The following is a 26,278-nucleotide window of genomic DNA, read 5'->3' as shown; positions in this document are numbered from 1 at the left end:
AGGTGGAGGAGGAAGTTTGGTTAATCTGTGAGTAGGATGGGGGATCATGGCTCCATGGTGAGTTAGGGGTGACATTGGTGGGGAGAAAGGATATTGTAACTTCAAGACTTCAGTGTCTCCTATTCCAGGTCACAGTCTGAGAGCGTCCCTCAGACTCAAGTCTGAGAGGCCCTGTGAGGAAGGGGAATGTTCTCACCAGATTCTCCGGGCTGTGGAGCTCATGTGTGGTTGAGGCACAGCGTGTGATGAGAGACTTAAACATGGCCCCGACGATAATGCCTTCCACATTCTGGGCTGTGGATTTATTGTCCACTGTGGTGAAGTTATTTCCAAACCCAGCTTTGTCTGGAATGAGAGGACATGCATTAGAGGCCATAAGCTACACAGCTGAAAGATGTAAGGAAGCAAGTGTCTGGCAGCTAGGACATGATGAAGGTCTCCTCACACAGGTGGTTAAAGATAGCTTCGGTGGAGAAACCTCTGTTCAGACAAGGAAAGCAATCCATCTACTTCAGTCTGTGACATGGTCTTTGCAAAGGAACATTTTGGTTAATTAATCTTAGAAAGGAAAAGGGGTCTATCAAAAAAAGGAAGGGAGGAAGAGGGAGAGAGGGAGGGGAAGGGAAGGAGGGAAGGAAGGAGGGAGGGATAGATGGAGGAGGAAGGAAGGGAGAGAGAGAGAGAGAGAGAGAGAGAGAGAGAGAGAGAGAGAGAGAGAGAGAGAGAAGAGAGAGAGAGAGAGAGAGAGAGAGAGAGAGAGAGAGAGAGAGAGAGAGAGAGAGAGAAGGAAATACCAACTCATTGGTTTCTCCATAGATAAATAATGTGACTCGAGCTTGTTTGGTGAGGAACTCTGGCTTTGTAGCAGAAACTTTCCAGTATGTTAGAAGGGGCTTGCGATTAGCCAACCACATGAGATGTGTAGTAAGGGAATAGTGGTGGGGCCCTTGCACAAAGACTCCAGTATGCCTGGAGGAAATCAAACCTGATAACATTTGTTCCCAGAAGCTCTGGGCACATATGAAGAGGAAACACTGTCAGTCTCCTTCAGAGCAATTTCCTTAACACAGGGAATGGAAAATGCAGGAGACCAAAGGAACCACCATGATCATGAACCATCATGATTGTGAACCACCATGATACTTTATAGCCTTCAAAAAATAAAAAATAAAAAAGACATATCCATAGGTCTTCATCGGACACATACATATCCTGTGGCTTTGCAAGAGGAATCCCTATGACCTGTGAGCTAACTGTGGACTGTGGGAAGAACACATACAGACTGATGGGTAAGTGTTTTCTGATTCACTGACTCATGTTACATGTCAAGATTCTAGGAGGAACATATGTTCGATTACCAACCTTTCACTGTCTCTGCCGATTGATAGGGATTTATCTCCAGATTTACAATACTGGAAGAGATATTGCAATCTAGGCTTAGAAATCTTATCCAAAATAGATTTAAGAGAAAGGGAGAGAGGGAGAGGAGGAGAGGTAGGGAGGGAGAGGAAGAAGAAGAGAGGAAGAGAATGAGAGAAGAGACATATTGTAGTTTTTAATCTGGAATTTCCTTCACAGATCTCAACTATAATCTGCAGTTCATTGTTTTCAAATTTCCCAAGTGGTTAGTGTATACTAGTTCTGACAGGATACGTTATTCGAGGGGTTCTCCAAGGTAGCTATATTTTCTCTTACTGTGATAACCAGATAACAAAGAATATGAAGCAATCAAGAAAGGGGAAAAAAACGGCTTCTAAACACATGGATTTTTTTTAAAGTATAAATTAGTCAACTTCATTTTGTGCCTTGAATCTATTTTAAGAAGTTGTTGCCTTCAAAGCTTGACTCAAAGCATGCATTTGAAACATTGTGGCTTCCAGGCTTCTGGCATCAGAGTATCAGCGTTTAGAAGGTCCCAAAGATGTCCATTTTATACATGTGACTGGTACTTCCTGGTTTTGTCCTGTAGCTTAGGTCTCCATACATTTTCAAAGCCATGGAACCATACACAAGGTGTCTGTATATTTGCCTAACTTAATGTTGAGGCTAATTACATTTTTCTTTCCTAGTTTACTGTGTAAAAAATGCCAAACACTATAAGTGCTATATTGCAGGCACTCATTTCTTACTTATTGAACTAGTAAATGTATTTTCCAGTCTTTTGATTTATCTCCATTGTGATCTACAGAAGGTCAGGGAAGAGACAGAACTACCTGTTCAGTGAGGTCCACTACCTTTTGAGGACATCGTGTGTCATGAAGTAATCTGCAAACGTCTCTTGGTTTTATTCCTCATTACACAGAGCCCCACATACATACATGCACACTTGTGTGCAGGCGAGCAAAAGTCTCTTCCCGAAGTTCTAGCCCCAGACAGCGAGTATGGCAGGGAGACACCACCTGCTTCACCACACAGTGGCTGCTTCTCCAACTCAGGGGTGGCTTTACTTACTGTCAGTGACTGGCTCCATACAAAATCCTAGCAAAGCATGCAAGAAGTCCACTACATTATTGAGAGAGTCCTTGTTCACATAGTCCCTCATGGTTTGTCGAAACTGTATCTTATCTAGTTTGTACAGCTTAGTGAGGCAGTGCTGGGCCTGCAATGAAGGGAGAGGAGTGAAAAAGTCACAAGCACCAGCTTAAGCTCCAGACACCATTAATCTGAAACAAAATTAATTAAGTGACTCCCCCCCCCACTCCCTCTCACTGCTGCAGGATCCTCCCCATGCTAGGCCCATGCTATGCTTGAATGAGAAATGGGCAGAAACTGACTGGGCCATCTGAAGGAGCTTATGTTCAGGAAGACCATTCTCGGGGTACGGGGTGGGGGAGGAGGACTGAGGGATGGGGGAGGGGGGTCTCAGGGGTTGGGGAGGGGGACTCAAAGCTAATGTTCAGTGCTGATCCCAGAACGCTCAGTCTTTTTACCAAGGTCAAGATTTTAAGGTCTGATGAAAATAACTCAAGAAATAAAATGGAAGTAGGTCAAAGAATCCATGGTCCACTCTTCGGAAGACTCAAAGGCTTCGTGCAACACGCCCAGTCGCACTTTGGAGTTGGACAGGTTTAACGGAGAAAGCTCCAGCAAGAGGAGTAATGAGTGGAAATCCAGTGGATGCTTACATTGTTTTTGATTAATTAATAATTATTAATACATTTTTCTTGAGGCAGAGTCTCGAGTAACCTAGTCTCGCCTTGGACTGCTTATATGGCTGAGGATGACCTTGAACCTCTGTCTCCTGGATGCTAGAATTACAGATGTGAGCATGTGTAGTTACACTTTGCTAAAGTGCTAATGTGTATTGGGCTCTACTCCGGGCTTCATGGATGCTAGGTAAGCACTCTACTGAGTTAAAGCCTCAGCTCTACAGCCGCCTCTTGTATGGCCAAGATTGAACAGGTTCTTGGAACATATAAGAGGCATCAAATGTTATATTTATCTATTATCTGTCTGCATATGAATATGAAAGAAAGTATGGTATTTAAATAAAATTTGGTCTCATGACACAGTCCTGCTCAAAATAACAGTACATTCACTATGGTATAGTAAACAGTTTTCTCACATGGCAAAATAAAATGGAATAATTCCCACCACCAGAAGCAACAAAGTGACCATCCCTGACAGAAGTTTCAGAATGGTCTCGTAGGAATACAAGGAGGCTGCTAGCCTTCTCCTACTATTAAAGGATCAACCGCATTTGGTTGATGCTTTGCTGTGAAAAACACATTTCATCCATGAAACGGTACACTTTTGGCAGGCAGAAAGAAATCAAGGGTTTGCCAAGCTGATACTGTAAGCTCTGTGGTATGGTCAATACCAGGAGCCAGGTTGTTGCCTACTATGGTGTAGTTAGTTCTCCTGTGTTACAGTCTTATTAACACTTTCGAAACAGGATCTTGAGAAACTACACTTGGATACCATTTCCTCCTAATGAGCAGTGGAGATGCCTGACACTAGAGATCAACTAGGATCTTGAAGAAGGCTAAATGAACAAAAGAGACAGAAGAATGGAATGGGGGCAGTGACAGAGGTCTCTGGGGGTAAGGGGAGGGGCTAGAGGACCAAGGAAGGAAATGCAGTTGGGGCGGAAAGAGGGGAGACCACTGTGAGGATGGAAACCTTTGCAGTGTGGGGTAGGCACTGAGGCCACATCTGGGAGACTTGCCCTGAGAACTGGAATCTACTGAGGAGTTTTAACTAGTAATCCAGAAAAAGAAAACCTACATTTTATTACTATTTGATGTGATCGTTACCCAGGAAGGGTACTTGGCTATTTAAAAGGAAAAACAAGTAATATAAGAGGACGAAACTTTGACTTCACCGTGCAAGCTTTGTAGTATGATCTTGCTGTAAGCTCTCCATCTATGTCACGGGGAGATGGTTCTACACGCTACCTTTACTCCTGTTTTAGAAAAGTTGAAATCGGGAATTTTTATTTCGGAGAACTTTTTAGTTGCCATATGTCAAACAAGGTCATCCCCGCTCTTTATAAGATAGATGTTGCTTTCTGGTAAGAGGATGTTCACAAAGCACATGATTACAATGTGATCTGCACTGATTTAAATATCATTCCACATGTGATTTGTAAAGATCTTCATCATGATACTTATGGGGAGAATAAAATCTTACCCCCTGTAGTGCAAATTATTTCAGGCTCTCTGTAAGAATACTGTAAAGGTATAGTTTCACATCTCTGTTTTGGAGGTTGCAAGACTATCCACAATTCTGATAAGAGTTCAATGGGAAATTTAATTAAGTTTAAGATTTTTCAAACCTTTAAAATTCTTATTCTGGGTAAACATCCTATTTTTTTCAAAAATATAAAACAATTAATTTTTTAAATTATTTGGGACTACTAGCACATCAGTAGATTAATAACCTGAAAAGTATTAAGGGATTACATGTTAGAGCCCTTAGACACTTTTATATTTTTAAGAAATAAAAATGTATTAATTAACTAATTTCTTTTCAATAATTTGGAACTATTAACACATTATTAGAATTAAGAATTATTATGGGATTTTGAGTTAGAATTATTAGGCACTTAGGAAATATAACTTCAATAATTCTCTTTCAAATACACACACACACACACACACACACACACACACACACACACACACACACAAATTCTAGCCAATTGTTTGGTCTAAAGGTGAGACATATTCTTAACTTTTCAAGTAAGATTGCATTGGAAATTTCCATGATGCAGAAATCCAGAAATATGTAGTTCTTAACCTAGACATTTTTTCAGAGGAAGCTTCTCAAAGTGGTGCATGTAATCTCATATTCTATATGAATATAGAAACATGATAGATTATCGGATAGCAATTGGCCAAGATATCAGAATGAAAATGTAAGCAAAAAAACCTGACTGCCCAGTCTCACAGAAACATAAAATATTCTTGGACATGCACTAACAGCAACCTCTCTTCTGACCTAACTGGTCCTATGTTCTATAAATTCAGAAAAATAGAATGCAGTTCTCAAAGCCAATTCACACCTCTAGAAAGATGCATCGTTTTATATTTTAATCCAAAGTCCATGAAATTAGTTTCTGTATGAGGGGTAAATTATTTTTGTTAGCCTTGAAAGTTTTTAGTTATAAGTATGTGTAAGGACTGATATGATGAAAGATTTTATTGCTTTATTATTGTATATTAATTTTTTTTTAAAAATTGGCCTCAAAATCTAGATCTTGGTCAAAATGTCTGAGTTGGAAAATTTAAAATAAACCATTGTGAATATACCTCCCATATCCATACAATAAACCAAAAATACTATAACATAATTGAATATAAAAGAAAGATAAATGGATAAATCAATGGATGGTAGATGATACATTAAACAAGCAATCTAGCATGCTAACACTGTATGAACACTTCATGACAAAACCTCTGCCAGAGAAATGGGCTGGCATCTGATTTTGACATGATCCTCAAACTCTGACAAGGTGTGCCAAGGAAATTTGTGCTCAGATTTGCATCAGAATCTTAAGACGATTTTCTTATAATTTCAATTCCAATTTAGAATTGAGGTAACTATTCCAGACAAGGATTGTTAGAGGCGGGTTGTTGCTCAAGTCAAAAGGAAAGGCAACAGCAGGCAGATGCACTTGAAAGCAAGCTGCAACAAACCACTTTCAGTTACTCAATACAGTGGCAAGCCCATGTGCAGAGTTTCAGATTTCATACAGCTCAAAGGAACATGATCTCCAACACACAGAAGTTGAGGGTCATTCTCAAGCAAAGCAGCCAGATGCTTGGCTACTTTTACTGTCCCATTTTGTCCCAATAAGGGCCACTTTCCATTTCTAAGTAAAGATGGCAATGCCTTTGACCAATTCCTCTAATATAAAAGTCTTCTATGCAGCATCTGCACAGGTCATCAGATGCTTACTAAACGTATTTATCTGTGCAAAGGTTTTTCAAACTTCTATCTAGATGTTCTGCAGATCCTTTCCCCAAATTGTCTGCAAGAGGCAGGAGCCGGACCAGTTTTCCTAAGCCTCTGTTTTAAATGTCTTGAGAGAATCCTGTTGCCCCAAGACAGTATTTATTGCCTATGAAATACACCTTTTTCAGGGAATATTGACCCTCATTGTCAAAGGACTTGTTCCTCATTTAGAAAGAGGAACAAGAGGAGGAGAGGGAGAGAGAGAGAGAGAGAAAGAGAGGAAATGGAATCTACTTTAATTCTCTTACATTCTCTCGGAATACCTGGTGTCTCAGACGATCTCCAGAGAGCCCTCGATGTCCTTCTCCGCAACCATAGGCACATCCCAGTGACTTGACTATTTTGATGAGCATAGTGAGAGCCAGCCTATGGTTGCTTACAGGGATGTTTTCATCCTAGAAACCAGGATTGAGGAAGAAAGACAAGCCTGTTGACTGTGCCTCCTAGCTCATTTCGGTCTCAGAATTCTATGTCATAAAACTGATATGTGCTACAGCAATTTAGAAAAGAAAATTGCCAAGAGCTCAACAAGCTCACTTTCCTAAAACTTACAACTAACAAAGAACTAACAAAGAAACTTCGTTCTGAATGTCTTCTGATGATACAGGATTTGAATGTGTTTATTCAAAGATACACTTTGATATCTCTTATGGACGATCAGCAGAACAACCTAGAAAGAGCCATGGGATGACCAACAGTGAACACAAATAGATTTCTTAGAAACTACCTTTCTCAGCTATCAGTGTTTCCAATAAAACCCCCAGGCAAGAGAACACTAGCTGTGGGGAACTGAGCTAAGTCAGGAACTTGGGAGTCTCCTGGTAAGTAATAAGACTGAATTCTTTTTATTAGAAAAATCTTCCAAACATACTTCCATTCTATATGCAATATATGTAATAAGCATAAACAAAGTAGAATGTATAGGACTTAACATTCAGCTTGACTTTCCTCCTGAGGCTCACCAGGAAGCCCTCCTGAGATAAATTATCACGTTGGTTATCTTTTGTCCCTAGGCAAACAAGTGTTACTGAGGAACAGTGATTAGCCCTCAGTGGGAGGACTTATCTTTCCACACCAAGCTCCTTCTGGCTTTGTTCAGCCATTAGCATGTGCATCACAGAGCCAGGATTCTGCCTCTTGATCCCTAGTTGAGTTTGGTGATACAGGACAGTTGCACCAATTAACTAGTCTCTTTGTGGTTAACTTTTCTGCCTGTAATAGCTACCTTCCCTATCTCATAGATTTTTTTTTTCATACAGACTAAATAAAATAATGGAAAGGAATTACTCTGCAATCATAAGGGATGCTTTCCCACTAGTCACACCATCAGGTTGACAAATGTAGAAAGAATACTGTAATGTGGTAGGGTGTGAAAAGGCTTCTGGAGACATTATAGTGCACCTGAACATGGGATGCTAGAGTTTCTCCTTCTTTACATTGTCCAACTTTTCTCATCTGCAAATTCCAGGAGCAGATGCGTATGGGGCTCAGAAAGCCACATTTCAGGAATTTCTCTGAGTTGATAGAAAAGATGGTGGTTAACCTGCCTCAACTGATGGCCTCCCTAGGATGCAAGGATGTCTCTATTAACCATCCAGCACTATGTTGTTTGCCTGAAGGCACTCTTTCTCCAGTGGCTAGTTAGGGCACAAAGAAGCAAGGGGGTTGAATGTCACTTTGCATTCTATGGTGAAAACTTTGATGAATCATCCCGAATCCAAAGAACATTCTGCAATTAAGTATTTGCTACAGAAAAAAAAAAAGTTAGTTTGGATCCAAATTGCAGTTTCAATAATTAATAGCTATATAATTTTAGGGAAGCTATTAATATTTAAAACCCTGTGCACGTTAGAAATGGAATCATAACAATACTGGTATCATAGAGATATTGTGGGAGGTATGTCACAACATATAATGTCCAACAGTAAGAGAAAAACAACGTATTATCTTTATGCAGATGGCACTGCTGTCCCTCAGAGCCACTTTATGCAGATTAGGATCTTGAGTGATGGCTTAGTAAAAGCAGGTTAGATTCTGCCCTCACAGGTCCCCTTCCTTGACTGCCTTTGGGGGAATTCAGGAACACTGCAGCTTTATGCAGTAGCACCTTGGAAAATGCCACCCTGACAAGGGTTCTTCGGAAAGCTGATTTATACGGTTTAAAATGATCACAGGCTCTATAAAAGCTTTTCTAGCTCAGAAAACTCTTTGTACACATCCATCCAGGCTTGCTTCCTTTAGGCCTTTGGATATCCTTTCACCAGAGACAGGAAAATATCTGTACCAGGCTACAGACAAAAATCAGAGTTATTAAATAATACTTTAAGGTCTTATTGTCGGCTAGTGGCCAATAAAGAAATGTAAAATAGTGTTTTCTTTCTCTCTTGATTCCCTATGCTTCTGGTAATTACCAGATTGCCAAGAGCAGTTAAATCCTGTCCCACTGAAAATAACAGATAGTTTTAAGGTACAATAGATTTTTATAGATCATAAAGTCTAATTGCGGTTTGATAGGTAACTGCATAATATTTACATCTTGATAGCTTTTGTGGCGATCATAAAATCTGACCTCAAAATATTCCACATGTAGTAATTTTAGTTAAAATTACACTTATAATAGCAAGCTATAAATTTAATGTAATAATAATTATCATAATCACCTAATTACAATAATTAATACTTATACAATTAATATTGTTAAGATAGCATTTAAGATATTATTTAGACATGATACAAGACTAAGAGATAAATAAAAGAGTAAAGATTTAAGAATATTATAATAGATTTGTGGATCAGAGTTCTCAAATATTGAGATGATAGAAGCATATTCTGAGAGGAAGAAATAAATAGAAGATTAACACAGTAAAAATGCACCTGTGTGCTAGAGGTAAAAAAGAAAGTCTAAGAAAGTACAGTACCACTCACTAGACAATCTATAGTTTATGTAACAAATTATAGAACTAATTTTAGTGCAATCTTTTACTTGTAAATTCAGCATGATATGCAGATTGTAACCTGTTAAAGACTTCTCTGATTTATTTCAACTTACGAACTTCAATTCACAGCTCAAAGTTCCAACTGAAATCAGTGTACGTTACATGAATTTGAACTGCAATAATTTGTATCTAAACAGAACAAACGAAATTCTTGATAAATCCACAGATCATAAGGCGTGATGACAAACAGCAAGAATGAAATTCAGTAACATTCAGTAAGAAGAAGAAAGCTTCAGGGGCATGCCACATTGAGACAGGAAAGGCCTGAGGCCAGATAGCTCTTTCTGCACCAAACCAGTGTCAAAGTAACACTGCAAAAAGTCAGACAACTAGACATCTGTGTTTCTCAAAATTCAGACACCAAAGCTCTAACTCTCATCTGGTGGTATTTGGAGACTGGACTTGGGGGGTGATTTGAATTATATGAGGTTAGACAGCAGTGTCCAGAGTCAGTGAAACTAAGTTCATGGAGAAACTGGGTCTCTCAGTATTTCTTTGCACTTGCACAAAGGCGGTCATGTGAGCTCATAGTAGGGGCAGTAACCTTCTAGACAAAAGAAGAACCTTCAGAGAACTCTATGGGCACTGGAACCTTGGGTCTTCCATCTCTATACATAAAAGAAGTGTCTGTTGATCAATCTCTATGCTCTGTAACAGAATCTGAGCAAACTGTCAGGACACTATGGGTCTAGCTCCACAAAGTTTGAAAAAGATGCTGTTCTTGGTGGCAGACTATGAATAATGATAGCATAGTAGGTTTGAGATGTTATCTTCCAGAAATAAATTTCTCCCAAACAAACAACAACAACAACCAAAACCAATCAACAAACAACCACAGCAACAAAACCAACAACCCACAATAACAATAAAAAGAAAAGAGTCCTAACAGTGCATGGGTGACAGCTTTTGGATTTAGAACCAGGTACCCAATGAGATATCCAAAAGAACATGATCATGGACCTAGGTCATGGACCTCACAGTATCTAGAACTGGAAGAAGCACATATCTACTCTGTGTATCTTGCTACATGAGAGCTATTTCCTTTCTTTCAAATACTAATATTATCTTATATAAGGTGATAAGGATATTTTACAATTTAAAGAATACTGTATAGCCAAATAGGATATGTATTTGAAGTCCCACATATATATAGCATGTGAATTATTGTTATGTGTATATTATATGTATAGCATGTCATATTGTTGACTCATGGCTGCTTAGCATTCATTAAGAGATTTCTACCATCATTGCTTCAGACTGTAGTGAGTTGGTACTCTAATCAATAAATACCTGGGGAAAATAAAACAAGAAAACCACACTAACACACACACACACACACACACACACACACACACACACACACATGCACATTCACATGCACATACAAATTGAAAAGAATTCTGGATGCCAAATGCCTAAGAATATAGCATGTAATTCCACAATACCTTCTCTTGGTTCTTCTCATTCTTCTCATAAGGGCCACCTCCACCTCCTCCTCCACCTCCTCCTCCATCTCCTCCTCCTCCACCACCTCCTCCTCCATCTCCACCTCCTCCTTCTTCTCCTCCACCATCTCCAGCTCCACTAGCAGAAGGGGCCCCAAACCCACTGGTGGAACTTGAAGACACGCCTTTGAACTGGAAGGTTCCCTCACTCGGCCTCTTTTCCACAGACTCATTTTCCTTATTTTCGCTCTTCTTCCTGTTTTTTTCTACGCAGGGAACTACACCAAGTTGAAGCAAACATTCCACAATGTTAAGTGCCACATCACAGATGCGAGAGCTGATGTCATGGTTAAGCACGAGATAAACAGCCTTCAGAACTACCTGCAGAACACAAAGGTAAACATAGGGCAATTCAGTACCCACAATCCCATTTTCAAAAGTCTTTTTCTTATTCTGTTTAATCCATTTCATTGGAATAAATGATAAAACTACCAGGAATGGTTATAAATAATTCAGACAGATGAGTTCAAGACATTTAGTAGCTCAATCAATTCTTCCAATATTGCTACCAAAGAGATTGTTGATGGAAGTAATGAAGCATATTGAGTTAATGAGGAAAACAATCATTTGCCCAGATGAACACTTAACTGACTTTTTAAATGTAAAACATTTTAATCCTCAGCATCTCACTTCCCAGAAATAATAAAGAACTATGACTTCTATATGCTTGTTCGACAGGACCATGGACTCCCTCAAGACTGTATCATTATTTAACCTTCAATTTTTAAATGCACAACATTTGCATGTTTAAATTACAATCTTTAATTGATTTTAATATCTTAAATTATTTGCTGAGCCTGGTTACATAGGGTGTAATAAAAATGTTGGCGAAATATAATTGTAAAATATAACAACCCTTTCATTGGCTAATGACTGTACTGAAAACAGGCATTCCTGAGAATGTAAGCTTAAATCTTTCAAGGACTTCTATTCATTTTTTTTTCTGGCTTCATAGGAGGTTCAACCTCATAGGAGGTTACATGGTGATTATGTAACTAAAGAAAAATAAAAGAACTTTTCATTTTTATTGTAGGAAAACACAGAGGCATAGCAAAACACACACTTAAATTTATTTACATTTGTATATTCAAATTCACTAAGGCTTAAAGAAGGTAAAAACATTCTGAGATAAGATCAAATCTAATGCAACATTTGGAAAAAAAAAATCTCAAAAAGTACATTTAAGAGGGTTGCTACTGTGTAACTTTAATATGCGTAGCTTCTTCATTTTAAGATTCAGCAAACATTTCTAAGATATCCATATGCCCACATTACCCAATCTTGTGAAAATTATGCTAAAAAGACTTTCTAGTCTTCATAAGGAAAAGTACTGCCCCTTACAGAAAGATCCAGCATGCCGTTCTTATGGACAAAGTTGTTGGTGCCATCAATATGTTCTGTGTCCTCCAGGTAGCTGTAGTTGATGCAGGAGTCTGTAAGGCTTCGTGGCAGGTTGGCACATGCCAGAGGTTCATGTGGCATCTCTGGAATGGGTACCTGGCTGCAGAGCTTCCTCATGTGTTCACTGAAGAAGTCCGCGTAGCCTACATTGAAGGATGCCAGTGTGGTGTTGAAGGTCGCAACGGTGATGGTGGAGATCTGAGATCGCACTGGGAAGATGGAGCAAGATCTCAGTTTCCCTTGCTATTTCTTGCATGCGATCACAATTTTTAAAGATCACTGTTTTATAGTCTCAAAGCTATTCTTGAACTCCATGAAATGCCATGAATCTGACATCCGACAGAGAGCAAAGGTTAACCGTGATCACAAGAGTTCTCCTTAAGACTAAATCTAGAACTTAAATTCTGTAAGGATTACTGACTTAAGTTGATAACACTACATTGGTTTTAACATAACTGCTCATTGATATAAACAGATTTATTTGAGATCTTTACTTTATAAATTTATACCTGTTAAATATAGTTCATTTTCTTAAACCAAACATCAATAACCTGAGAAAGACATTGATAGTGGTGGAGGTGGGGGGAATGGGCTGGGAATGTTCATACAGACAAGAAAGAGATGAGAGAGGCCTGGGGGTAGGCGAGAAGTACAATCAGAACACACTGTAGACATATATGAAATTATCAAATGATCAACAAAAATGCAACTCTAAAAATACTTACTTTTATCTAATAAGTATTGGAAAGCTCAAAACAAGGAAAAGTTCTTTTTTGTGTGTGTCAATTTGTAATGACAAATAATAGATACCATTAAATACTTATGATACAACTAGGGGATCAAAGGGATGAAGGGATAAATTTTATGGTCTTATAAGAGCATAACAATAATGAAAAGAATAAAGAATTCTGTTCCAAGTGGAGAGTAAGAAGTTGTATGGGTACCACAGAAAGACATGTTTGCTCCACATGAGCCACTAAAATGGACCAGTAACTGTCCAAAAAATAATCTAGTAGCCTTATAGGGGGGTTGACATCATTCCCATTGACTTGTAGGCACTGTCTGCCTTGAAGGTATAGCTTGGAGGTGGACAAACAATGGATGTAGACATTTTCCAGTCTTTGGGCTTATGATCTTTTAGAATATGTATGAGTGTTTCTTCCTTGCTCTCCCCCTGGAGGTATGGTGCTCATCAAGTAGAGTCAAACAGCTCCTGCTACTAAAGTTGTGGGAAGAATAGCTAACAAGTAAATTTCTGAGCAATATAAATGAAAGAGTGTTGGGTTTTGAAAATATAACGATGATGAGAACAATCAACATGGTGTGCTGTGTGGTTGTATGTCAACTTGTCAGAAGTTAAAGTCATCTGAAAAGAGGAGACCTCAGTTAAGGAAATGCCTCCATAAAACCAGACGCAGGCAAGCTTGCAGGGTATTTTCTTAATTGGTGATTGATAGGGGAGGGCCCAGCCCATTGTGAGTAGTGCCATCTCTGGGCTAGTGGTCCAAAATTTTATAAGAAAAGCAGCTGAGTAAGCCCTGAAGAACAAAGCACTAAACAGCACTTCTCCATGTCCTCTACATCAGCTCCTGCCTCCAGTTTTCTGCTTCCAGGTTCCTGTCCCATTCCAACTCCATTTCTGACTTCATTTTATTATGAATAGTGATGTGGGGGCATAAACCAAATAAACCCTTTCCTCTCCAAGTTGCTTTTGCTCATTGTATTGGCTGATTTCATCTGCCAAGTTGATACAAGCTAGAGTTATCACAGAGAAAGGAGCCTCCATTGAGAAACTGCCTCCATGAGATCCAGCTATAAGGCATTTTGTCAATTAGTGATCAAGGGTGGGAGGGTCCACTGTGGGTGGTGCCATCCTTAGGCTGGTAGTCCTGGGTTCTATAAAAAAGCAGGCTGAATAAGGCAAGGGAAACAATGTGACTGCTTCCTGGCCTGTTTGAGTTCCAGTCCTGACTTCCTTTGGTGATGAACAGCAATGTGGAAGTGTAAGCTGAATAAACCCTTTCCTCCCCAGCTTCCTTTATGGTCTTGATGGTCTGTGCAGGAATAGAAACCCTGACAAAGACAGTCATGGTGTTTCACTATACAGATAGAAACCCTAACTGGGAAACATGGGGAAAAAAGGTAAGAATGGGAAACCATGAAAGAAATCTGCATTCCTTCCCTATCCTGCCTCTTGCCCACGACCCCTGTGGACCCACCTTCCTTAACGGTGTTTTCTCCATGGCTGTTGGAGTGGTCTGGCAGGTCGCTCACCAGGGTGTGGTGGGAGTGGGAGTGCCTGGCACTCAGACTTTCCATCTCAGTGGCTGCATCTGAGCTGCCCCTCCGAGTCAGTTTCCCTGAGCGGGAGGAGAACATCATGAGAGACTTTTACAATCTAGAAGCTCGTCGGTGGATATTTGTTTCTCTTTCGAGAGGACAGTGATGAAGTGATCGGGTGTGAAGGAGAGCATGAAGCTCAACCAAAACAGCAAGGCTTGCACTTGACTTGGGAACAGCCAAGGTCAGGATGATTGATGAAATCGCCTGTGGATAGGGTCAGCCCCAATCTAAGACAAATGTCAGAGACCATCTGCTGTGGCTCGGTGGCTGTCAGCTTCTGATTTTAAGCTTCTCTTCTTAGCTTACCATCCGAGGTGTGTGTGTGTGTGTGTGTGTGTGTGTGTGTGTGTGTGTGTGTGTGTGTGTGTGTTGGGGGGGGTACTTATTTCCTTTGCTTTCCTCATTTTATTAAATAACAGAGTTAAGTAAATGTCTTCTTTAGATGAAATAAATGAAAACCCACATACAGAATCCTCTATGGCCATGTTTCTGCATTTCTAATGATCTCAGTAATATTGCCTTTGCTGGATAATCATAGAGACTTTTTGCACAGTTAATTAAATTATTTGCATTTCTTTGGTTGTGAAAACTGTACATTATATCAGTATTAGAACACTTGCATTGGGGCTCAGTGTTCTCAAATGAACTGATTAAGAAAAGATCTAGACTTCGAAAGGATCCTGAGATCCTGATTCACAAATCGGTCACTTGGGCTGTACCCTACTGGAAAGTTCTGTGTAGTCACCTAGGATGGTGGTTTGCCAGCCCCCTTTCTCAATGCCTCTTCTATCTTCTCCAAGGCCAGAGAAACTGCCGAATGAGAATGTGCTGCGCGTGGGTGAGACATCCAGGTGGTCCTCATGCAGCAGGAACGGCACACCCATTCGCCTAGGCCTCCTCTTCCCCGTGTGGTGGAACGGAATGGAGCCTTTCCTCTCTCGGTCTTCTTTGCGACTTTTGAACTGAGGAGAGATAAAGGCAGACACAAGGCAAGAGAGCTGTAAGAGTAAACACAGGAAATGTTCAAGGAAGAAGACCCAGAGATACTGAGTGTCATCCAATAGACTGGGGGAGGGATATCACAAGGGTCTTAATAGAGTAAGAGAAACCAACAAAAATTCTATTTCTGCTGAATGAGTTTGAGTGCTGGTCCTCAAAGTGAGGTCCCTGTACCATGAGCAGGAGCATCCTATTGGAATTTGTCAGAAGCTCAAACTTTCAGCTTCACCCTCAGCATACCTAACATTTAAAATTAAAGAACCCAGGGATCTGTTTTTAACAAGCACCAAAGGTGCTTCTGATCCCTGATGCACACTAAAGGTGGAGAAGCACTGATGTAGGTGAGCAGTACTTTGAGCCACCCCTTGGACCTGTCTCCTTTAACTCTGTTCTACCTTCCGAGCTGGAGGTCCACTGTTCTAGTTAGCAAGTTCACTGTTCATAAGGACCATCAAAATGGCACAGAGCAGACACTGGTGCAAATCTATTCTTCATACCAAACCAGCTGAAGATCAAGGGGAAGTCAGAATTAAAAATGCCTTTAGAAATATTTAGAAATTAGAAGGCTTTAGAAATATGCACATCACGTTGTCCCAATGCAGGGGAATGACAAGCAATGAGGTGGAGAGGCAGACCAGAAGGGAGTGCACCTTTGTGAAGGCAACTGGAGAAGGAGGGGAAAATGGGAGCAGGTTGGGGTAAAAGGATAACATCTCAAATGTAAATACAGAGTATCTAATAAAAATAAATAAAAAGAGGTTTAAAAAAAAACACATACAATAATAGACACTGATTTTTCTCAACAGTGTACCTCAAGATACTTAATATTCTTGCTTTTTAGGTATGTTTTAAACAAGGTCTCACAATAAAGCCCAGACTAGCCTTGAACTTGCCCTTCCTTAAAAGAAAGAAAGGAAGGAAGGAAGGAAGGAAGGAAGGAAGGAAATATGTCCACATCTCACTCTAGCTTTAAGTGATTTCGGTTGCATTATTCTGGGCTCAGGCTTGGGCTCTTAGATTTATAAAGCTACTCCAGAATACCTATGTGCAGCTGAAATAGAAAAATCTCTCCTTTCCCCCTATAATTGTCAATATTGTTGGAAAAATGATAGTCAGTGCCTACTGTTGGGTTATTAATGAAAAAGACACACTCATTATTTAGTAACAAGTTGAGATGATAAATAAATACTTATGCTTATGTTCTTCACTGGCATCATTAAATGATTTTGAAGAAGGGAAAACAAAAGTGCTACATATACATGAGCGCACATCATCTCCTTGTTGATTGGCTCCACACGGTGATGAAAGAGATGGGGTAGCTGGTTCAGAAGAATGTGAACATTTTAGATAGAAGTCTTGTCTTTGGGGTTGGGGTTAAACTTTAGCAAATGGTCTAACACTTCTGTTCTAGAAAATTCGAAGAAAATTGTCTCAGGAGAGTAAGTAAAAACTACTTATATAAAGCATTTGATAAATGCCGTGGAGACATAGGAATGAAAGCTAGCATCACCACACTCTCACTACCACTACAGTACACTGCATCATAGGGATCTCTATGATAACTGTGGGGAATATTAAGAATAGAACATATACACACATACACACACACATAAGCATATACACACACACATAAACATACATACACACACATAAGCACACACACATACACACATAAACACACATGCATACATACACACATAAGCACACACACATACACACATACACTCATACACATATGCATACATACACGCACATAAGCATACACACATACACACATACATATACATACACACACAGAAAACACACATTTGGTTACAGAGTCATGCTGTGAGTCACTGTTACACTTAGAAGCTAATATCTCCTCCCTTTTCTGCTTGTAGCCTGTGACAGATCAAGAGACAGCATATTCCTCTTGTTTACTAAGTCACTGAGATATCAAAATGCACACTCACCTTCTTAAAAATGTTCATGCCCAGGTCTGAGGACAGATCAGGGACTGCAGATCTTCGGAGATTGGTCAATGAGACTTTGGAAAAGGCCTCAGGACTCAGAGATTTTTCTTCTTCATTACACTTCATGGTGAGATCCTTGACAATAAACACAATGATTTAATTCAGACGATCCCAATATTTATTTTATTGAGGTGTTATCCTTTTAATGGAGCTATTCCTGCTGCTTTGAGATCTATAAAATTTCTAACTTGCATTATTAAACTTCTGGAGTCCAAATTTGCTTTGAAAGACATATTTCATATTAATTTTAACTTCTGTTTGCAAATTTTTAACACTGAGGCCATGTAACCATGGATCCAAAATACTAAGAATATATAATATATAAAATGCTAATGCCCCATATTTTATGATATTAGTATTTTCAAGGTTGCAAGGAACCTATTCTAACTGTTTCCCTGATTTTTCAGGAGACCCGATTTTCAATGATTTGAATAAACAAAGGCTCACATTAAATTGCCATGCACAAAATGTACAATTCTGTCAATAGTGATGAGAAAGATGAAGAGCTGCCAAAGGTTCTAGCCATGCAACCAAAGGGAAGCGTAATTGCAAGGGAGCCAGTCACCAACCAAGTTTAAGGCAGGAAAGCCATAAGAGCTTGGAGCCAAGAGATAAACAGAAAATGCTGACATTGATAGCGCAAGCGGCAACGGACCAGATTTGTCTTACTTGGGTCTTGTGGGTGTTCACTAGGGAGGGAGCTGCCGCCACCATTGAGCTACTTCTGGGCCTGGGCAGGAGAGGAATATCTGGGTCTGGGGTCTTCTCTGGTTTCTCTTCTAGCATGTGTCGCAGCCTTTGTAGATAGTACATCAGGGACCACTGAGTGCCTTCCTCAGACCAGTGGGGCTGGAGAAGGCAGCGGAGAACGGCAACATCGAAGTAGGTGGCATAGCGTGACCTCTGGCACGGTGGTATCACGAGAGAGGCCCTGCTCCCAATGACAGAGAGATGATTACACTAACACAGTCCAGGAAGGCTGGCTGTTCTAACTCTTGGTCCGTTCACTCATCTCTTGCATAGTTCACTCTATAGGCCATCTACCTGGTCTAGTCCATTCCACTTTTGTTTAGCATTTCTTAAAGTAGAAGCATTGAGAACTTTGAAGGATGGGTAAGAAATTAGCAATTTAAAGGTAAAGCTGACTCAGGAAGACAAACTGTTATTTTAAGTTAAAGGGAACCCATACCCACAAAGGTATTGGTTTGAAAAAAATCAGGAGTTGAGTATGAACATCCTATGTTGGTGGTGCACTTGATGAGTAATTTGGGAAGCGAGAAATGGTAAAAGGCAGAGACAAAGACATTGATGGGATTCAAGTCATGATGTTTCTTGAGCTTTAAGGTTTGACACAAATAAAATTAGGAATGGTGTTTTTCTTACTTGCTGTATGGAGTAGTTTATGTTCAATGGTAAAAGTATTAGGTAAAAGAATGAAAGAAACAAAAATAATCTAAACAAACCAACGTATTATTATGAAAACAAAACTCTAAAAATTATTGTTATATAACTATGTATCTAGTAATAAGAATTCTCAAAGTTCTGGAATGCTATTATTTCACTTAAATGCCTGATACATTCATTAACTAAAGATCAGTTTACTAAAGAATAGTTGTAAGCAATTGATTAGATTAGTACATTATGTTAGATATCTTAGGAGTATTAGAGGTAATGCTTTTGTTCTTCATACTTAATATTTGAAATCCCAGTGTGCTAGTAATTAGGTGGGAATAACTGAGTCACAAGTCTTCACTTCTAGGTACACCACCTTCTAGGGAAAGAATTTCTGAGTGCCCTCTTGCTGTCTTCCTACCACATGGGAACATCAGAAGTCAGTGGTCCAAACACAAATGCAACCATCCTGATGCCATGATCTTGGACATGCAGCCTCCAGAATCGTCAACAATTCATCTCCCCTGTGTAGAAACCACTCTGGCTATGTTCCTGCAGCCCAAGCCCAGATAGCCGTAGGTGCAAAAGTCCTTCTTGTGGAACATACAGCCCAGTAAGAGTGACAAAACGTAAATGACCAAATAAAGTCACCTTGGATCTAAGCTGGAAGCTTGACCTTCAAGCACCATTTCCTTCCGAGTTAAATGATGCAGAAAGGAAGGCTTGGCACCCTACCCCACACAAAGAAATAACTTCTTGAGAAGAAATGCAGTCGCTGAGAATGAGGGGTAAGGTTCCTGAACTTCCAAGGCATATATTAAGTGTTTGTTCATTGCCTGCTTCTCTGAGATGGGCCTCCCTATGAAGCGTGGTCTGGGCTTAAACTCTTAATTCTCCAAACACAGTTAATATCCCATGCTACCTTTTCCGGCCTTATTATCTATTATGCATGCCCTGGTGAACCAGTTATTAGCGCAGTGAATTTCAACTAAAATTTATTTATTTATTTATTTATTTATTTATTTATTTATTTATTTATTTATTGTAATAACCTCTTTTTCACTCTTTTCAAATTATCACTGGTTTTTTTTTAAATTGCATTCCAAACCTTGATGTTTATACACGCAGCACCAGCTTGAGGGAAAGCAATAACCCTGACTTTCATTTCTACATATTTTCTAAGAGACTTACTTTCATGACTCTCCCCTCCCCCAAACCCATTATATTTCTCCTCCTTAAAGAATCGTGATCAAACTTATCCCTCTAAGTCTATCATTTACACCTAAGTTAACAAGAATTAGTTCCCATGTTAGAGCTACAAAGACAAGAAAGATAGGAAGCTGGCTGGCTACCAGCTGTGTAATTTTAGGTCCCTAAGCCTTCTTGACAGTCATCTAATTTGTACGAGTCGGGGAAAGCTGTTATTTTCTTGACTAATCTTCCGTGATGAAGGCAGATATCAGCAGGTCAGAAGAATTACTCCCACCTTAGAGTAGCTATAGCTATCATAAACTGTCTCCTTTGACATACCTTAGAATTCTCAAATTTTGTAGATTTTTAGATTAGGTAATCTTTTAAATTTTCCAAATCCCTGGGACATTGTCCTTATGAAGTTCCAATGGACCACCTAAGTCCCCAAGTAGCACATGAAAGAGGGAAGATGTTAAGAAAACAGACACCAGGGTTTCCCTTAAAAATTCCTAAACTAAAATTTCTAAGGGTCAAGCCCAAGAAGTGTTGTCCTAAACAGTGTCCCTCACTATTCCTTAAATACTTTAATAAAGTTGGATTTGTAGAACAATGTGTTCTATATAAACATGTAAGGAATGATTTCTCACCTTCTAGACCAACAGTCAAAACAACTACTAAATGTAAACACCAAGATTGGTGTTTCATGTCTTTCTGATTTATGTCTTTACACAGTGAGTTTAGTCTACTGAAACTAATGACTTGTGAATTCCTTTTCTCCTTCTCCTCCACCTCCTTCTCCTCTTTTTTTCTTCTCCTCCTCTTCTTCCTTCTTCTTCTCTTCTTCTTTTTTCTTCTCCTTCTCTTCCTATTTTTCTCATCTTTTTTTTTTTCTAGCAATAGCTTGCCAATTTATTGTTTGGATGATGGACTGAAGAACATCAAGACTCCATGGGTATAAATAAGTTTGTGGCAGGAGACTAAAACCATGTTCCTAGCTAGGGTAACCACAGACTCACGTTTTAGCTGTTTGATACTGAGTTATCTCTATTTGAAACTGAAGGATGGTAACGGGAACTTGGGCTGATCTAGGAAACAGGTATGGCCTCTTTAAGAAGAGCTGTTTCTTGTTTTCAAGTTTACCCCACCCTCACCTCTACATCCATCCCAAGAGATTGCTCCTGTTCAAAAATGTCCAACAGGGAGAAAAGAGACTATCCAAAGGAGGAAAGAATGCAGGACTAAACAAGAAGTCTGGAAATAATAGGTCTCCAGGAACCTATAAAAAAATTGAACTTAGAGGCCTTGGGTGAACCCCCACATCTATGACCCACCCTGTCCTCTTAATATGAGATGTTTACATGTTCTAAAAATGCTTGCGCTTTTTCCCCTCTCTCTGTGGCTAGTGTTTCTCTGCTCCATAGTCAGTGTGTAATTTCCTTTCAGGCATCAGCTACCTCAAGGACCTATCTGTAACTGTTACTTTTTGTCTGGTACCCTGGGGATCTCTACTCCCAGTCTTTAAGGCTGCCATTTTGGTGCCTCCTCCTGGTTAGGTCTGTAACTGTTACTTTCATGCCAAGACTCTAAGGATCTCTGCTACTTTCCTATTCCCCGCCTCTAATCTCAGCTGTCTAATCTCAGTGGCTCCTAGACCTCCAACTCTAACCTTACATTCTTGTCTGAGCTGGTCTTCTTTTCTGGGAGTACAATTGCTTTTCTATCCATGGAAATAATTTATGGGTACCCAAAAATGACCACCCCACAATGACTCCCAGAAAATAACAACATTGACAACAACAATAACAACTAATAGGGAATTCAGTGTCAAATAATTAGAACCTCTTGTACCTTTAGATTTTCTTTCAGTTACTATATTATGTAACTTGAAGTGTGAACTCTATTGGTTGGAATAGTCATATAAGTGAAAACTATAAAGTATTTTATCTAGAACAGAATTATAATATGTAATTAACTGGTCAGTGGAAGTTAAAAGCCATTTTTCACTAGATTAAAACTTGAGAGAGTAGGAAAACATGAAAATTTCATGACTGACTATGAATATAGTTTTACTTACAAGTGAAATATATGGAAAAAATGAAGAGAGGCTCACTTACAGAGAAATTAATGTCATTTATTTACCTAAAGGGCACATGGAGGCATACTTCTTATTTCTCAACATTGTGAATATGAATATAAAATTATAAATCTGATTTTATAAATATATTTAAGTATTTCTATAGTTATTTGTACATGGGAAGGAACTATGATGAGAAAAGCCTTTTACAAAAGTAAGACTGCTTTAATCTATTCGCAGTTAAATTAGTTAAACTAAGTACAGTTTTGGGGAACCAGGTTATCATTTACGAGCACTGAAAGACCATAATAGAAGAACCAAATGCAAGTGATGACTATTCTGGAAGTAATAGTTTCTGATAGCAGAGAAATGTGGGAGACAGTCTTGACCCTCTGCAGCACTTAATGAGGCATGAATTATGTCTATGCATATGGTAATTAAAGATGTAATCTTACATTAATTTAAAAAACTAGCTACTTGTTCGCTGATTGCAGTGTGCAGGAAAGAATAATACTGAGTTCAGTCAAGGTCAGGCCAAAAGCCACAGTGAACTGGATTGATGTAGGTAGGCAGCTTTCGTTGCTAGGATATTTGCACGGCTTTGTTATTAAGGCTCTTTCTTCAAGTCCAATAAACACAAGAACTCCTCCAATGGAGATACATTAACACAAGCATTTGCTAAGCGCTCTAACTTGTACATAATTTCCATGGTAACCAGCCACTGTCTCTAGGCAGAGAGAAGACAACTCATTTTTTCCCAAAGTGCCACTGATTCATGTCTAACTCACACAATGTGGGTGTTTTGTGCTATAGAAATTGCGTGTGTGTGTTTACATTGAGAAATACATATAGATGGACAGATTATGCTAAGGTGGGCAGGTAGGTGATAGAGAGAAGGCTCAAGTATATTAATGCCAGAAAACACCCTTTCATAAATAAAATATGGTAATTTTAGCTAGCTTTGTTTTTATACATAATCAGATTAGAATCAATAAAGTTTGAATTTCACAGGGAAGAACTTCATTTTCAGCTTATACTTACAGTATCTAATGGTTAAGAAAACTATGCAATAAATATACTATGAATATTTTATAACTCCAAGACTTTGCTTGCATACTGTTTCTTGTGACTTTTTAAAAGTATCTGACATCAGCTTATACTTCAAATCAATAAGAGACTACTTCTTAGATTAAATCAAATTAAACACTTTGGAATAAAAAACAAAACTTGTGGAAGAGCTGGATTCAACAACTGATGAAAAATTAATAGTAAAATGTATAGTGTGTAAGGTGATAGTGATATTATTATCAATATTGTTTGTTGTAGCTGGCCTATAAGATAGTTCCCAATGTTCTCTGCCACTTGGTATTTACACTGTGGTATAGGATAATCCCATAGTCTACCATGATTGGATGTTGTAATAGACAATAGAAGGGACAGTCTGTAACTTTCAGAGTGTGCTGAATAAGAACAGTGAAGATCTGTATTGATGTTCTCTCTCTCTTGTATAATTTGTTTGGAGAGAACCCAGTCTCCAGTCTCTTAAAGAGACACCTCAAAGCTGAAGAACTGAGGCTAACTGAAACCCACTTTGGTACAAGATAAAACCTTAAACTCAGAGAGTGGTTGTAGGACCCTTAAATAACCCTTAAAAAGAAATGTGGAATGTGAAAATACAAATTTTCTACACAGTGTATTTATAAAACTTATGAACTTTGAGGAACCTGCTGGTGGGCTTCACAGAGGTTAAAAAGATGCTGCTGGAACTGGGGGGTTGAGAATCTTTGCTGTATAGAAGCAGGACAAAGTTTGCATTAGTGTGAAAGTAACACAAATGTGCCCAACAAACTAGGTGACCGAATGAAAGAGATGTCCTAATCAGGTTTAAAAGAAACCTGATTTCTTTTTGTAGGTTATTGTAAGCCAAAAAAAGAAGAGAGAGAAATTTAAAAAGAATTGTTAAAGATTTATAATATGAGCCCTGATGATATTAGAATTTCCTAGATTTTACAGAGAACAGATGATGCTGAAATTAAGCAATAGCTGAATGCTCAAATCAAGTCCAGGGAACTGTTGGATAAACAGAGTCTACATCTAGCCAAGGGTGAAGATATAGAGTCACTCATTAAGACTTCAAAATAATGTAAGTCATATTTCAGAATACTATTGAATCTGACAAAGACCCTCTACAGTGTGCTGCAAATATATGTGTATATATTTATTTATAATATACATGTATATTATATATATTTATATAACACATATACATTTATTTATACATATTTGCATATGTATATACATATAATAGTCTATTATCCTCATATTGTTATCTATTATATAATATGATATATATATTATCCACTATTTAATTTTGCATTATCTATTATATAATCTCATAGTTTATTATCGTCATATGATATTATCAGTATATAATTGCTTTTATATATGCATATATAATGACTTATAAGAAAATGAAATTATTACTTTTTCATAGAAGCCTGAGATGGAATTGTGAATTATGTCTATTTCAGTGGATCCCAGAAAGTTTCACACTGAACCTACAAACACGTAAAAGGCATTATACCAACAAAAATACTTCTGAAGACATTAAAAATTGAGTTGAAGAGGTTTGCAACCCCATATGAAGAACAACAATACCAACTAACCAGACTCCCCAGAACTCCCAGGGACTAAACCACCAACCAATGAGCACACATGGAGCGACCCATGGCTCCAGCCGCATATGTAGCAGAGGATGGCCTTATCTGGCATCAGTGGGAGGAGAGGCCCTTTGTCCTGTGCAGGCTCGATGCCAAGGCAGGGAGGAGGGAGTTCATGAGTGAGTGGGTGGGGGAGCATCCTTATAGAAGCAGGGGGAGGGAAGATGGGATATGGGGTTTGCAAAGGGGGAATTTGGAAAGGGGATAACATTTGAAATGTAAATGAAGTATCCAATTATAAACAAACAAACAAACAAACAAATAAATAAATAGAAAGTAGGCTTAAAAGCCTCATTCTCTAAATGTTAATTGCAGGAAATTAGCTGTGAACATGTGTTACCTTTCTTGCAAAGAGAAAATTGATTTTGAGTTTATAACCGGCTCATAATGAAGTCAATTGCCACGGACAGGAGTAGGCTGTATTCTATTGGAGAGCCCCCACACTCACTGCTCAGCATCAGAACTACTACAAACCAAGTGTGTGCCACCCTTTCAGCAGCCATGCACAGCAGGTGTGTCTTGTGACAATTTTACCACACACAATTACACATTGTTCTTTTAGTTCATGGGCAGTTGGAAGCAGTGTGATTTCTACAGTGCACATGCAGTGAACAAAAAGAGCATGCATACAACTCTAGACACAGTTGCAGAAATCTAAATAGAAAGATAGTAAGGATTTGGATTCAATAATAATGAAAAAAAGATGTGGAGGGCATTACAAAGGTCCAATGTACATGACTTGAATTGGGGCGAACCTCAGGTACTTTAGTGAGTTGCTCTAAAGAGCTAGGGTATGAATCTAGATCTTAACTGAGACGCACCTCTAGAACTTTTAAGTGAGATATCTGAGTCCATGGTTGGGCAACCTACTAAAATAGAAACCGATGAATAAATGCATATGCACTAAGCCTATGACCACAAAGACTCCAGTGTTCTTCTACATGCCCCCTTCGTTTGTTTGTTTGTCTTTTGTTTTCAACAAGTATAAGAAAGAATTGAAAAGTAAAAGTACCTGTATGATCTGGTTTAGTGCCATGTATAGATAAATCATTTAAAAACTATTAAATGAAAAGGTGAGTGAGATCCCAAAAGGAGATACCTGCAAATCATTTTTTTCCTGATAAGATATTTGCATGGAGAACATGTTTAAAAATTCTTAAAAGTGAACATTTAGACGCTTCCATTA

General features: G+C 38.8%; 1 protein-coding gene across 5 annotated transcripts in view; it reads right to left on the bottom strand.

Annotated features, from left to right (window-relative positions):
- UNC80 (unc-80 homolog, NALCN channel complex subunit) overlaps positions 1 to 26,278 on the bottom strand; it is a gene marked incomplete at its 5' end in the record, with an annotated part of 174,495 nt that overhangs the window by 129,661 nt on the left and 18,556 nt on the right. For 4 of the 5 annotated variants that reach the window (XM_080933194.1, XM_080933197.1, XM_080933195.1 and 1 more), the window contains 9 exons: positions 197 to 345; positions 2,452 to 2,599; positions 6,708 to 6,854; positions 10,901 to 11,281; positions 12,302 to 12,570; positions 14,581 to 14,721; positions 15,450 to 15,666; positions 17,656 to 17,790; positions 18,385 to 18,646. In XM_080933194.1, coding sequence (XP_080789320.1) covers positions 197 to 345; positions 2,452 to 2,599; positions 6,708 to 6,854; positions 10,901 to 11,281; positions 12,302 to 12,570; positions 14,581 to 14,721; positions 15,450 to 15,666; positions 17,656 to 17,790; positions 18,385 to 18,646 — 1,849 coding nt within the window. The remainder of the gene's footprint in view (positions 1 to 196; positions 346 to 2,451; positions 2,600 to 6,707; positions 6,855 to 10,900; positions 11,282 to 12,301; positions 12,571 to 14,580; positions 14,722 to 15,449; positions 15,667 to 17,655; positions 17,791 to 18,384; positions 18,647 to 26,278) is intronic. The other variant, XM_080933198.1, reaches the window with a different exon arrangement.

This window comes from Micromys minutus (genome assembly GCF_963924665.1).
Source record: "Micromys minutus genome assembly, chromosome: 19".
Classification (NCBI taxonomy): domain Eukaryota; kingdom Metazoa; phylum Chordata; class Mammalia; order Rodentia; family Muridae; genus Micromys; species Micromys minutus.
Note: the sequence above shows the minus strand (reverse complement) of the source record. Positions and strands in the feature narration are given on the sequence as shown.